Below are 16,164 nucleotides of genomic sequence, written 5' to 3'. Positions count from 1 at the left end.
ATTTTTAAGGCGTTTTTTAAACTACAGTCATATTGTGAGGCTTGGTTAGACCTAGTCATATTTTTTCAAATGTCCAGTTAACTTTTAGCACTGACTTAATGTAGGGCCCTATGGAATCTGTCTTTTCTTTTTTAAATTCTCAATTCCGCAATTCTGTCCATTATTCTGTTATGACAGAAACTATTGGGCTTTTCATTAAATCAGTCTGTGACTGGTCCGAGCCAGGCCCTCATCAAAAAAGATACTTGCCACCAGACCTCACAACTTTTCTGGGGGAAACACTGTTGCTGATTATTTTTTGGTTGATCAAATAATTGTTTCAGCTCTACTAAGACTGTGAGCACAGCCTTGTATCTAAATAAATGTATGGCATGTATTAAAATGAAAGGTAGAACACACTGCGCAGTACCTGAGAGGAGTCTTATCACATGCAATTATGCAAAACAGCCTCCAGCTCTCTTTATCTCTGCCTCTTCATGCATTTTACTCAACTGTCACAGCCATGTTAATATTGTGGGAACTGCTCCCCTCTTCCACATTAACACATGACAAAAACGAGGGACATCTGCATACTAATGAAGTATATGAAAAGATATACAATGAAAAGATATACAAACAACAAACTGACTGTTTTGATGAAGAAGACTAAATTCCCCACTCATGGCTAGACTTGGGCTGGTGAAAACATTTTCAAACCAGTTTGATATCGACAAACTATTTTGATAATCAAATAATTGTTTAGTCATTTTGGAAGCAAAAAAAGGCAAACATTTGCTGGTTCCCCCTTCTCAAATGTGAGAATTTGCTGCTGGAAGGTCACCAGTTAGATAGCACTTTGAGTGTCTATGATAAAGTGCTATATAAATGTAATGAATTATTATTATTATCATTCAGTTGCCCTTGAACAGGACACCGCCTACCAAGAGCCTGGGTCTGTCCGGGATTTCTGCCTGTAAGGAAGTTTTTCTCACCACTGTTGCACCAAATGTTTGCTCTTGGGGGAATTACTGGAATTGTTGGGTCTTTGTAAATTATAGTGTGTGGTCTAGATCTATCTGTAAAGTGTCTTGTTGAGATAACTCTTATGATTTGATACTATAAATGAAATTGAAAATTTAATTGACTATGAGGCTAGATATCGTCTTAAATTTTGGATATCGTAATATCATGATATGACAAGTGTTGTCTTTTCCTGGTTTAACTTACCAGACTGTTCTAGCTGTTCTATTAGTTGCCTCCACCCATTTAGTCATTGTATCCGCATTACTGATGATTATTTATGACAAAACTCATTGTGTTAATATTTTGTGAAAGCACCAAAAGTCAGTGTTCATTTTTCTGATAAGTTTCGGTTTTATTAGTTATTTGATGCCATGAAAAAGGAGCGAAAGGCCATGATTGACAGCTGTGATTGACTCACGATTGGTCAGGCAGGTGTATACCGCGGTTTCACCGCCCAATCATTGGGCCAGAGGAAATTGGTGCCAGAGGAAAGCTCATGGAGTTAAAAAAAAATAATCTCTGGGAGGCCATAAATATTAGGTCTCACCACGAGCAGTACAAACACAACATGTACACAAGGGCGTAAGTTTGGGTTCAACATTGGGGGGGGTTGAGATCTCCACTTTTGAGCAAAATTGAAATTTTGAGCGTCAAACACTTCATTTTCTGCATTCTGGTGAATTTTTCTGCAACAATTTATGGTGCTAATGTCTTTATTTATGTAAACAAAATAATAATAGGTTTTTGGGGTGGGTTGCACAGGCAAGTTTTAATTATTTCATTACCCATCCCCCCTGTAAATTACACTTATAAACTGATACTCAGTTACACACATTTATAGATGCTGACGAATTAAGTCTACGCAAACGTGGTCAACAGAAACGGACAGCGACCGCTGTCACCTATTATAAACTTATTTTGCTCAGTGACCAAGCATTCCTGCAGAGTTCCTCACAGTGTGAAGTGAGACACGGTTCACACAATGACTACTGTTGCTGGTCAGGACAGCGAGGGCTACCGGGGACCAGGGAAACGGAGACCACTGACACATCAACTATACTGTTGTTCCCTCTACCAATACCTCTGAGTCAGTGGTGGAATGTAACTAAGCACATTTACTCAAGTACTGTCATAAAGGTCAAATATTGAGGTACTTGTACTTTACTTAAGTCTTTTCTTTTCATGCCACTTTCTACTTCTACTCCACTACATTTCAGAGAGAAATATTCTACTTTTTACTCCACCACATTCATCTGACAGCTTTAGTTACTAGTTACTTTGCACATTAAGATTTTTGCACACAAAACACATGTAGTTTATCAAATCTGATGTTTTATTATAAATTAAACTAGCCAACAATATAAGGGCAACAAGTCCAGCTGAGATGATTAGACCATTAAACACACAACTGTTTGGATCCTTTCCACTTTCTAAAATGTGAGGATTGAGTACTATGAGTACTTTTACTTCACTAACATTTTCAATGCAGGACTTTTACTTGTAACAGAGTATTTTTACAGTGGTATTAGTACTTTTGCTTAAGTAAAAGATCTGAATACTTTTTCCACCACTGCTACACATAACCAGTGTTGGGGACTAATTAGTTACATGTAACGGCGTTACGTAATTTTATTACAAAATAAAGGTAACTCTAATCCGTTACAGTTACTGGGAAGATAATTTCCATGATTAAATTGGGGGTTACAGCTGAATATTTTCTGTAAAAAGCTAGGCTATATGTTGAATAACATTCATTTTGTTGCTTTGCATGTTTTTCATGCGCACAATGTCTTCTTTTGCCATTTCCAGCCACAGCCGTTTAGTAAAGTGTGCTGCTATTCTGATGCTTTCGATTGGTTCCCTGACTGAAATTGCAGAAATCTCCTCTCAAGCTGTCTGAGAGTTGCCACTATGGCTATGGCCAAAAACATTTAATACAAAAATCTGAGAAGGGTTCGAACATGAATGCAAAGAATGTTTGCCAGCATTCAGAATGCTATCGACGTTGTAAATATTAATGTCCAACCTCAGGAAACATCTGCAGGTAAGTTAGCGCACAGTAATTGCTTGCAGTCATATTAAATAAAGTACGGAAGACATGCTTCCGTGTGATACACCTAGCTTCTAATGTGTATTGAAAGTATTTTGGCACCATATTTAGCTTGGTGCATATCCAGTTAAGTCTGACTTTGTGGTGGCTGTTCTTCAGAATTAAATAATTAATGTGATGAAGGACTTTAAAAAGGAGTTTGACAGTTGTCAGTGTTGAGTACTGCTGTAAGGTTTAAACATTCATTAGAAATTTAAAAAGTATTCAAAAAGTAATTAAATGTAATAAGTTACATTGCTTTAATATGGTAATTCAAATTGTAACAATACTATTACATTTTAAATAGGGTAACTTGTAATCACTAACCCTAACCTATGACATTTCCAAAGTAACCTTCCCAACACTGCACATAACTTAGTACAACAATTTAAGAAAGGTTGTGTTAGTGTTGGAAATGTAAAATCAGCTGTAATAGAGAGGGAACTGCTTTGGGTTGAGTGATGGAAAGTAACTATGTGTCTACACAGGAGGCGTTGTCAGGAATCCTCCCTGATCCTCCACTATTCGGCCTGGTTTTCCATTTCACTGTCTTTTCATTTCAGACCCAGCCTCTTTCCCACCAGCTCCACTACCTGCTACCACCTGCTCCTAGCTTACCTACTTACATTTCCCTGATTGCTTCAGTAGTCTATAGCAGCCCACTTTCATTACTCAGTTGCCAGATTTTCTTTAGCATTCCGTTAACTCTCCAGCATTCAAACCTGATCCCTGATCCTGCATGTCTGAAACTCTGATTCCCTGCCTGATCCCTGTTGGTTAAGTTTGCCTTCTGGTCTTGTCTCTGCCTAGCCTGGGAAAACCCTGACGAACTTCCGGCAAATTTGAGATTTGCTCTGCAAGTCAGTCTGGCCAAGAGCCCATTCAAGCCCATTTCCAATTTTTCCAAATTGAGGTACCAATCCCAACCGTTGAGGCAGGCTTTACACGATGACGATAGCGTGGCGACGGCAAGCAGCTTTTTGTTTACATTCCACAAGATGGCCACCGAAGCGCAGCAACCCATTGATGCCGCTGTCGTTGCTACGTCACCCGGATCGTTGGTCTGATTGGTTGACCAGGGGCATTTGAGCGGCGTCTGTTGGTCCCTTTGGAAATGGGCTGTGAATGAACGTTCCCTAGACCCACTCTCAGTTACAACTGAGAAGGGTCTGGTGTCTCTGCCGGTAATAATGGAGTAAATAAACCTTTAGGGTTGTTTAAAAGTTGTGCTTCTGGATTCTTGCCTGTTCTGTGCAAGAGTGTTGTATAGGACATATGCATGATAACATTGGGGGTAACATTGGAATATTTTCTGTAAAAAGCTAGGCTATATGTTGAATAACATTCATTTTGTTGATTTGCACGTTTTTCATGCGCACAATGTCTTCTTTTGCCATTTCCAGCTACAGCCGTTTAGTAAAGTGTGATGCTATTCTTTTTTCTTTTTTTTCCTTTTATTATTTTTTTTTTGTCCTGTTAGGCCTCTATTAGATAGGACAGCTAAGACACGAAAGGGGAGAGAGAGAGAGGGAATGACATGCAGCAAAGGGCCGCAGGTTCGGAACCCAACCCGCGAACACTGCATCAAGGACTGAGTCTCTGTATATGTGTGCTACCCAGGCTTGGTTTGATGCTATTCTGATGCTTTTGATTGGTTCTCCTGTCTGAAATTGCAGCGCCAGCCGTCTGAAAGTTAAATCTCCTCTCAAGCTGTCTGAGAGTTGCCACTATGGCTACGGATAAAAACGCGTTCCAGTGCTTGAAATATAAAATTTTCATTAATTTCATTCAAAAATCTGAGAAGGGTTGGAAGATCTGAGCCAGTGAGCGTTACAGGCGTAGCGTAGAGCAGCACGTTAGCAGAGCAGCAGCTTCATTGCTCTGTGTGTGTCTACACAGGATGTGTTCATGTTCAGTTTTGAGTGTAGGTCAGAAGCGTTTTGGCAGCGCTCAGAGACACATTAATCAATCAATAATAATGATCCAATAATATAATATAGAGTATAGTACAGTAAAAAGAACTGCATTAGTAATTTCAATCTTGATATTGTAATGTTGTTTAGGACATGGCCAGATGTTCCACAGACTGAGGCACTGTAACAACCGGCATGCAACTCAGAAGCCTATAATACATAAAGCACGTGTCAACCATGCAAAACAACACATATATCACACTGAACTAGTGGTGAAACAGAACAATGCCACTATGGTGGACACATGCAATTACACATAGAAGCCAAGTACACAGATGGACTGAGGTTTGCATGGTGACAATGGAAGAGAACCACTGGTTTTAAATGATCCACCTCTTTATATGGGAACTACCTTACTAGTATATGGTGTATTTACCAAAGGACCACACAAAAACAAGGCACTTTTCTCAGAGCAACAATAAACTCCCCTCCTTGGGACTTAGTTTTTCACCCCCCTAATGCCTACCATACACTAGACAACTCTGAAAAGACTAAAGTCTGACACCATCTCACATCTAAAGACAATCTGGCATAATGTCACTGAGTTATAAGTCACAGACTAGAAGATTTACCAAGACTTCAAACTTAGGCTAATATCAAACAAGTTTGATTTTGTCGGAACGTCCAGACGGGAAAAAGATCGACTAGTTTTATTAGACTAGTTTTTTGAAACGACGGGAGCACCCCAACTCTAGTAGGACTCTCACGATTTCATTCCCATATTGGAAATTTGTCTGCGACAGTGGAATCGCTTGAAAGTTCGTTTGGTGTAAGGTCTGTCGGCGCTAGGGTAAAATAAGTATGCATCCAAAGAAAAGTGCAATCGTAAAAAGTTCAATTCAAAGTTGACTGATAGTCTTACCTCAGTGTCCTACATGTGATTCTGTGAGGTTGGTGAAAGCCTAGCTGCTCCCGTCAGCCTGAGCGTCTCTGTGCTGCTGTGCGTCTGAGCCCACCTGTCATTTCCTCCTCAACACAGTGTCAGGAAAAAAACTGAGTCAGCCTGAGGCACGACTCTGTCCCTGCCTCCAGTGTTTGTCTTCACTATTGTTTACAAGGCGCTTTCAAGTCTGCCTAGCTGCGTGTGTGTGTGTGGTGTGTGTGTGTGTGTGTGCGTGCGTGCGTGCGTGTGTGTGTGTGTGTGTTGGTATGTGCAGAGGCTGGTTTGGGTGTGTATAAATAGCACACTGGGGAGGGACAGAGGCTTGCAGAGCAGCTGACTCAACACATTCTAGTTTGGGTGAGTGCTCATCACAAAAAGCGGTATGGCTGCTGCTTTTCCAAACACTGCAGGACTCTGTCCAACCAACACTACTGTCAACATAACAGTCAGGCCATCTAGGCCTGAGAATGTAAGATTCAATGAAATACTACAAGTTAAATTGCATGGGAAATCTTGGTCAGATTCAACTGCTACATGTCCTTGTTCCATACATTCTATCCTGGTTTGGATTAGGGACTGCTTTCATACTGGAAATGTAGCTAAATTCATTGTAGTCAAAGATGTCAGAATGCATACTACAAGCTGGAAATAACTCAAACTCATTGTGGACAGGAATGACTCCTCAAAAACCATTAGGTTTGGGAACCGAAACCTGGCTCCAAATTAGAACCGATTCCAAAATGCCAAGAACTGGGAAATGGGGTATTATTGAGAGTGACGAAACACTCAGGTTGCGTCTAAAATCTCCTTCTTTGTACTACATACTCAACATGTATACTATCGTTCAACATACTTTTGTGTAAATAAACAGTAGTGTTTATCTTTTCGAACGCACTGAGCTGTAATTTTCAAAGTCACTTCCTGAGAGCTTCCTTGCTGTTGGAAACACATAACCATGATAACCCCTGCAGACCTCAGCTCTAGCGGCATCGCCAGATAACGCTTAAATTACTGTAAGAGGGGAATAACTAGACCAACAGTTGTTTAAATATGTATAAATGTGAATTAGAGTTAGGTTTCTGTCCATTTGTCTGTTATGAACGTTGTCGTTACTACCACATTGCATTGTGGGATATTTATGCCGGCGTAGTGTCCAGTATTGCGTACTGTAATATTTTACAGGAAATAGTATGCAATTCGCGTACTATTGGTTTTATACTAAGGTTTCGGACAAAATATCACATACTGTTTTAGTTATTAAATAGCATGTTAGTGTGGAATTTCGGACGCAGCCTGAGTCAGACCTTTCCTGAACCCCCACTAATCAGTCTCAGGAGATGCTCTACTCTACAAGATAAACTTGTTAGGCCCGCTGCCCCTAGGTAGCTTCTCTGTTCTCTCCTCTCTCCCTCCCTCTGTCTGTCCTAATTGCAGCAGAGGAGTCTGGTGTGCGGTAGTCAGGGTCATTCATTCCTTCACTCTGCGTCAGATCATAGACAATACTGCCACACTGCCATTGGAACCTGACTCCTGCTACCGTGCCACTCCTGCCATACACCGAACCAGAACCACCACCACTGGACCCCGCTGCTAGCCGGCCTACTGTCTCTCTCTGACGGACCTGCTCCTTCCCGGAATTCACCTGACCTGTTCTCCACCCTGGAAACCTGGACTTGCCTTTTACGTCCCAGAAGGACTTCACCATTATTCATTTCATAAACTGTAAAACGTCCTTTGTAATGTACAGGCTAGAATGTCGCCACTGGAAGAACAAAAAGACGTTTGCAGAACAGGCTGGCAGGACACAAATATGCCATTGGCACAGGGATTGTAAACTACCCTACGGCTAGACACTATCTGGACACTTGTATAACAGTGACCCATACACACTACAAGCCTTTTGCATTGACCACAACCCATCTTCCATACAATAGGTAGAGACAAAGGAAACTTAATCAACAGGAAGACATTCTAAACACCCAGGCCTAAACGAGGACCTAGATTTCACTGCTTTTTTTGTTTTTGTGCTCTGTAACCATTGCTATTGTTTGCATTCACTATGTTGCTCTTTAATTCAGCTTTGATGAATATAGAGGGTGAAACACCACCATCTACTGGTGATTTTAAATATGTACACCCAGGCCACACATCATGTCATGTGAAAAATCCCCCTTTTGTGGAATAGAGTTTGTTTTTAGGTCTAACACAACTATCCCATTACAACGAAGGCCTTTTAATTATTCAAAGAGAGATCCTTTGAGTTTTCTTTCCATTTCTTAACATGTATCCTTATCCAAAGTCTTTTTGAATCCAGGAAATGCTCCTCCCTAAATCTTTGAAGATAAAAATGTTTTTGGTCCAAACAAGCCCTGTCTATCCAGTTAAAACGACTTGGACTTGTAAATATCTTGAGGACAGAAAAAAAAGTGGGAGAAGGTGAACCAACCAGAGGATGGGTGGATGGATGGATTTCATTGTCCGAAAAGGGGAATATTTGTTTCCAGAGTTTGCACCATATGTGCCTCCAGAGCAAAAATACATTTACATACAACATAAATGCATTTGTACAGAAAACAGACCGCTATGACAGAGGGGATAAAACTGGGGTCATGGGCAATGGTGAGTGCCATACAAGTGATGTGTTGTTTGGGGGGTTGGCAGACCAATGGTTTTGGAAGCAGTGTGTGTAACAACTTGTTCTTTTTGGAGACGTGGGGAGAAAACAGTGAGTAGTAGAGTATTGTGGACTTTTGTAAAGCAGTAACAGAAGGTGGGGGGGCAACAGAGTGCCTTGAGTTTGTGAATGGCAGAGAGTGTATGCTGGCAATGTTTGTGTCAGTGGTGTGTGAGTCCAAACTGGGTTTATTGTCCAGTGTGAGCTCAAGGCATTTTAAACTGTCAACCTGTCAAACTGTCTCCCCATTGATGTTAATGGGGTGTGTGTGTGTGTGTGTGTGTGTGTGTGTGTGTGTGTGTGTGTGTGTGTGTGTGTGTGTGTGCGCTGATAAGCAGTTCCTTTGTATTATTAACATTCATTGATAAGTAGAGTTATTGTCATTAAGAAGTGCAAGTATGGCAGTGTGATCAGAGTACTTAAAGCTTTAGTGCGTAACTTTTTGATATTAATGAACGTTGCTACAAAGCTAATTAAGACTATTAGCTCCACACAACTCTCTCTGTATTTCTCAGTATGGCTATGTTCAGAAGATTGTGGCGTCTGGCTACTTTTGCGCGCAGAAACTCGAATGAAGATAATTAGCTCTTCTGAAGAGTCCATCATATTTTTTTTAATCCTCCGTGTCCTCCTTGGCTTCTAGCAACTGTGTGGAGGAGGGGTGGGGGTGCTGTGCGATGACCGAAGGCTTGTATCATGTGGATGCACCGACAGAATTGTTGTCATTACTTAGAATTCCTCATGGGGAGACAGAAACTACGCACTATAGCTAAGGTACTCAAAGGAGAGTGCAGGAATCGTTCAGATCCCAGACAAAAATATCCCAGTCTGTGTAAGCAAGCACTCCCTGTAGCTGTGCAGTTGCGTGAATGAGATGTGAGTAGGGGAATGTGAACTGTTAAGTACAGGAAAAAAATCACATGCTGCTCTTTTCAACTGTGGATGCTGCTGACAGTATTAATGTTCTTATCTGGTAGGGACCTGTTCGTGTCCACTGCATTAGATAGATAGATAGACAGACAGACAGATAGATAGATTTGTATTGACCCCAAAATGGGAAATTACGGTGCTACAGCAGCAAAATATCAGACACACAGCACACATACAGAATATACATGAAATAATAAATAGGATAGAATACAATAACTAATATTAAAAAATGAAGATAAAAAAAATTCTAAGTGGAGAATGTAAAAATGTATATAGAAGTTGGAGTAATTAGTGCAGTATTGTGATGTATATGAGTCTTATCTAACACTCAGTGAAGTGTTAAAAATTATGGATCGGGTCTAATTATCCTCGGGTCTATTCTAATCAGGTCCTCTTTTTGGTGAAATAATCTGGGTAGGATTTCCACAGGTCTGTTTTTGAATGGTGTGAAGGCCTCTAATCATGACATCTTGTGCACGAGTGAGGGTACAAAAGTGTGAGATTGACAGCCTGGTTGCTTTGCCATCAGCAGTGATGCATGCATGTTTTTGTGGGGTGTGTGTGTGTGTGTGTGTGTGTGTGTGTGTGTGTGTGTGTGTGTGTGTGTGTGTGTGTGTGTGTGTGTGTGTGTTTGAGGGAGGGAGAGAGAGGAAGAGAAGGTGAAAGGTGGACTGCTTTCTCACTTTTTAAGGCCTGTGATTTGAAACAAGACATACTTAAATATGCTTTCTTTAAATTAATCAACAGTTACTGCGGCAAAGGTGCTGCTTTGGACCATGGCACCTTTGCAAGAACACTATCAGAACCTTTGTGATATCTATAATCACCATAAATACGTGACAATGCAAAGTTGCAGTTACATTTCAATCAAATATATTCATATTCTAAATGCTTTGAAATATTATATATTAAATGTAAAACTAAATATATGCAAGAGGGGGTCAATGCTAATGTATATGTTTTCTTTATAAAGGACAGACTGTTCCACTAAAATGCAGACAGGCAAAACAAATCTACACAAGCACGCACACACACACAACACACACACACACACAAAAACACACACACACACACACACACACACACACACACACACACACACACACACACCTGTATGAATTGTGGTGTGAGGTCAGCTGTTAGGAGCCAGTCCTCCAGTCTCGGGTATCCACACAGAGCTTCAGGTCTCTCCCTCTCTGGTACCCTCTGCTTCCACTGCAGCTGGGTCCACATGTAGTTGGTCAGCTTCACCTGTAGGGGAGGCCAACACAACACAGACTGCTTCACACACTGAGGTGTCATGGAACCAGCAGTTCACCAGCAGAAACATCACTACAATGTCCTCCCAAGTAGGAGTATAGTTACTTGACAGAAATTAGACACACTTCAGCGTTGTTACATACTAAATGTATCCCCTAATTGTTCGTGTTGCACATATAGCAGTCTGTTTAGAGCTGGGCCATATGGAAAAAAAATATCACAATATTTTTGACCAAAAACATCAATGTCGATATCACGGCGATATTGCAGGGTTGCCGATTGGTGCGTCACCACCAATCGGCCAATATTTCACAAAATATTAACACAATGAGTGTTTAGATAAATAATCATCAATAATGTGGATTAAATGACTGAGTGGGAAAAGGCAAAACAATATAACAGCTGTCAGTCTGGAAAGTTCAGAAAATTACATCACTTTACTGTAATGTAGACTTTAACCAGGAAAAGACCACACTTGTGTCATATCACATATTACAATATCCAGAATTTAAGACGATATCTAGGCTAATATATCGATACAGTATCGATGTATTGCCCATCCCTAATTTTGTTCATTTAGTGCCTCTATATGTACACCTAATTGCTCAGGTCTTAATTTCAAGCTCTGAGTGAGACACTAACTTAAGTTAGGGCAAGTTAGCAGGACACATCATTTCAAAACAAGACTTGCCCTGCTTGTTGGATCAACCATAAATGTCAAGTGTAGTGTATATATGTAAAGCAGTAGTGAGAAATGAGACTTCAGTGTGAGGAAATCCCCTGACTGGTGGTCCACACCAGTCTGCTGTTAAACCGTCGTGCAAACTGTCAAAGTACTGTAAGTGTGACGCAGCCTCAGGAGCCGGATTGAAACTGCTTGTACGCTTATGAAGGCTGATGGATGCTATTCTGACACTGACCCTGATCATTCCTGATACAACTTTTTGAAATTCCCCAACATTTGAAACCTGTAATGTTTAGACAACATTTAGACTATCATGGCACTAAGAGTAACATTATCTTTACTGACATGTAGGCTACACAAATATAATATTTAAAGGGATATGTGAAAAACAAATTAGAAATTGATGGCTTCTAGGCCAAGACAAGCCAGAAAATGTGTTTTTGGCTCATGTGGATGTAAGACACCAATTCCCAGAATGCACTTGCTTCGCTGCTTTAGCATCTACTCCCAAGCCACGCCTACCGTTTACAGACAGACAGTGAGACAGTCAACTCAACTTAAGTGTATTTTATTGTCCTTTCAACCATATACGCGAAACAACGTTTCACCGTGGCTCAAGTGGTTACACAATTAAAATATATGAAAATGACATTATATAATATATATATAATATAATAAGCTAACACATTAGCGCTTGGTGGGCTATAAACACCGAGTATAAACACAGCTGTAAATTTGCGTGGAATGTAGAATGGTCAGCATTTAACAGTCACAAACTCCACCAGCAGTTAGCAGTTAGTTGGATACAAGCACCCAAATTTCTGCCCCAGGCAGTCCGTGTTAACACAGCCCACCTCCACTAGCTAGTCTTACCCGGTGACAGAGCAGCCGGCCTGGTAGCTAAATAGTCCAATACAGCAATGTTTCCACAACAACAAAAACACAGCAGTCTCTGAACTCGCGTTGGGAGTTTCGTTGAAGTTGGATGTAGTCCAGTTTGTTGTCTAATGAGCGGACACTTGCAAGTAGGATTGATGGAACAGGTGGCCGGCTAGCGTTAGCTTTCCACCTGCACACTCGTTTAAACGTTCCCCGCTGATGATGTCCCTTTACCGGCCAGATGAATCGAGCAACACCGCTGGTCTCCATACCCGGTGGGCGAATCTCGCGTAGTGTGTCGAGTATTCCGTCTGTAATAAAGTGTCCTGCATATTCTCCGATCTGTACCAATGTGTCCCGGTGGTACACGTGTGCGGTAGTTTGAATGCACATAATTGTTGTTCTTGAATTTCCTTCGGGATGAATAAATCTATCTATCTATCTGAAATCTTCTGCTGAGAAGCCAATAAGCAAGGATTCAAGATGGCTGCCGCTCATTTTGGCTCGGCAAAAATGCCTCCGATGACGGAAAACGACAATTTTTGCGTCATCAGAGGCTTTTTTCCAGACCCACAATACAGAGATCTCTCGTCTCAGGGGGACATGAGGGAGGGAAGCACGGTCATTCAAAAATACTACAGTGTTTCTACTGATACAATGCTTAATGCTAAATCAGTGAAGTATCCCTTTAATAAATATTTTAGCAGGTCCCTTAATGCAGAGTGAGGAGACTTCACTGCAGATTTCCGATTTAGTCGAATCCTTCCACACTAATCTGCAATGATTTCTCAGACAACTCATGAAATAATAAACACATGTGATAGCAGCGGAACCCTCAGGCTTCTCCACAGAGATTTATTATCTAAAAGAGTAGGACAAAATTGAATTCTTGGTCAATGCGAGACATTTTCATCTGTGGTCAATACAGAGGGAATATCTAGAACAGTATATGGCATTGTCACTTGATGTCCCAACAGCTAAGGAGTTGGATAAAATATTATATGAATATAGTATTATAATATAAGTATTATTATTATATTTGTATTATAATTAGGGATCAACCGATATTGGTTTTTCAAAACCGATACCGATTATTAGTAGTTAATGAAACCAACAACCAATATTTGCAACTGATATGCATTTACAGTGAAAATGAAAATCTTTAAGTCAAAATTAAGATTTTGGAATGTTACAAACTTCAACACAAAACGTGGTTTAAATGCTTTAAAGGAACACGCCGACTTATTGGGACTTTAGCTTATTCACCGTAACCCCCAGAGTTAGACAAGTCGATACATACCCTTCTCATCTCCATGCGTGTTGTAACTCTGTCTGACGCACCCACTGCTAGCCTGGTTAGCACAGATCCTGAAGGTAACCGGTTCCAACTAGCCTACTGCTCCCAATAAGTGACAAAATAACGCCAACATGTTCCTATTTACATGTTGTGATTTGTATAGTCACAGCGTGTACAAATAACAAGGTCACATGAGTCACAGCCATCTTCTAACCGCATACAAACTGGGAACTATATTCTCAGAAAGGCGAAGCACTGCTACTTCTGCTACTTGGGCGGAGTGATTTGCTAGCAGCACCTGAAGCCCTGTGGTGAGGAGCAGAGAGTTCACCTGGAGTTCAATCAGAGTTGGAGTAATTACTAGACAATTACTAGATAGTAAAAGCATAGTGACCTTGTTATTTGTACACCCTGTGACTATACAAAATCACAACATGTAAACAGGAACATGTTGGCGTTATTTTGTCACTTATTTTGGAGCAGTAGGCTAGTTGGAACCGGTTACCTCCAGGATCTGTGCTAGGCTAAGCTAGCGCTGGGGGCGTCAGACAGAGTTACAACACGCACAGAGATGAGAAGGGTATGTATGGACTTAAGGGTATGTATGGACTTTTATACGGTGAATAAGCTAAATTAAGCAATTATTTAATAAATTAGAAACTTTCAACATAATACCCGTTAAAAGAGAGTCAGATAGATAGATAGATAGTAGCAGAGTGACAGACACAGAGCTGTAGCCGCGCCAAAGTAGCGCCCCCTTTTTATTCAATTTACTTTATCGGTTATTAGGCAAAAAAACGGCCCGATAATCCCTAATTATAATATTCAGAGTGAAAAATAAGTTGTGGTGGTTTCAACGTTTTGGATTTTAATACTTTGAATAATACATTTAAGTGGATTTCATAATTTAAAAAAAAAAAAAAATCTGGAATGCTTTCCCCACTTATATATATATATATATATATATATATATATATATATATATATATATACACACGTTATACACACACACGCACACACACACACGCGCCTTTACGTCACTCTCAGCTCTGGTCACTGTGATCTGTTGTCCAGCTGACAGTCTGCTCTATAAATACTCTTCATTACATCTGGGGGAACACACAGATTGTTTTCTCACCGCAGCATCAGCCTGTCACTGCTATAGCGACTGACACCATGGAAACCCTGTGGTCACATGAGGGCTTGGCCCAAAAAAAGGGCCCTTCTAAACAGACACTGATGCTTTCCGTGCTCTCTCACAGCAGCCGTGTGGTTTTTCTGAACAGCTGTAAAAGACGTCAGTGTATTGTCCAGGTCTCCTTGACATTGTGTCTCAATGAGCTTCATTTACAGCGTTAGCAGTTGTCTTTTAGCTGCTGGATAAGATAAACATCTCAAAACCTCACTTACTGCACAAGAAAAGTCTAAATGCTGAACTTCAATGGTTTAAACAACATGTTGAACAGAGTTCTCTAACACCGTTCTGGGGCTGGCTAAACATTATTATTTTCAAGCTTGGGACCGATTCACAAACTTTTTTCCAGCAAAATGCAGAAATACTAAAATATGATTGAAACATGCCAATAAAGCTAATTGAATTGAAAAAAATGAATTGACAGAGAGAGAGAGAGAGAGAGAGAGAGAGAGAGAGAGAGAGAGAGAGAGAGAGAGAGAGAGAGAGAGAGAGCGAGAGAGAGAGAGAAAGAGAAAGAGAAAGAGAGAATATTCCTATTTTGTAGCTGCTTAGGTTCTAACTAGACTTAAGAGCCTGAGATCAAATAGTTTAATTGCCAATGTATGCTTTACTGTAATTGTTGTGCATATGACAATAAACAACTTGAAACATTGTCACCCTATAATCATACAACCTATAACCGTAGTGTGGCTCTAGACCAGGGGTGGCCAACAGGTTAGGTATAAAGAGCCACAAAAAAAACCGCACCATAGCAAAAAGCCACACAACACATGCACGTCCACACTACAACAGCAACAGTGTCTTCCAGATCTAATGACAGTCATAATACATAGCAGTTTTCATAGTTTTTTTTTCTCACTTAGATTGACTCAGTGGGAAACCTGACAGTCTTTGTTATCCACAATCCTTTTCAGGTCTTGCTTGAACTCGGTTGTGGCCACTCGAAGCAACTCTCTCACTCATTTGTCACTAAAGGGGCTTTCTGAAATACTGTATGTTTCAGAAAAGTTAAAAACAACAATCAACCAATGACACAGCCCCCAGCCACACAGTAAGAGCCTCACAGGAGCAGGCAAAGAGCCGCATACGGCTCAAGAGCCACAGGTTCGCCACCCCTGCTCTAGACACAAGGTATTCAATGAAAAACAACTAAATGTAGAGAAGCAAGCAACATGCCTCTCATTTAAATGTTTACAACTATTATAGTTATATGTTAACTATTATACTTGTTATATTCACAATTAATTAAGGACTTCATAATTTATCTAATTTAATGTTTGAAATACATCAACAGTTT

At 40.5% G+C, this 16,164-nt stretch overlaps 1 protein-coding gene across 4 annotated transcripts in view; it reads right to left on the bottom strand.

Annotated features, from left to right (window-relative positions):
* The window catches only part of LOC116041155 (kinase suppressor of Ras 1-like), a 78,561-nt gene that overhangs the window by 50,903 nt on the left and 11,494 nt on the right, over positions 1-16,164 (bottom strand). For 3 of the 4 annotated variants that reach the window (XM_031287038.2, XM_031287036.2, XM_031287037.2), the window contains exon 2: positions 10,662-10,802. In XM_031287038.2, coding sequence (XP_031142898.1) covers positions 10,662-10,802 — 141 coding nt within the window. Of the gene's footprint in view, positions 1-5,926; positions 6,177-10,661; positions 10,803-16,164 lie in introns of those variants that run through there. The other variant, XM_031287040.2, reaches the window with a different exon arrangement.

Source organism: Sander lucioperca, chromosome 5 (assembly GCF_008315115.2).
Source record: "Sander lucioperca isolate FBNREF2018 chromosome 5, SLUC_FBN_1.2, whole genome shotgun sequence".
Taxonomy (NCBI): Eukaryota; Metazoa; Chordata; class Actinopteri; order Perciformes; family Percidae; genus Sander; species Sander lucioperca.
Note: the sequence above shows the minus strand (reverse complement) of the source record. Positions and strands in the feature narration are given on the sequence as shown.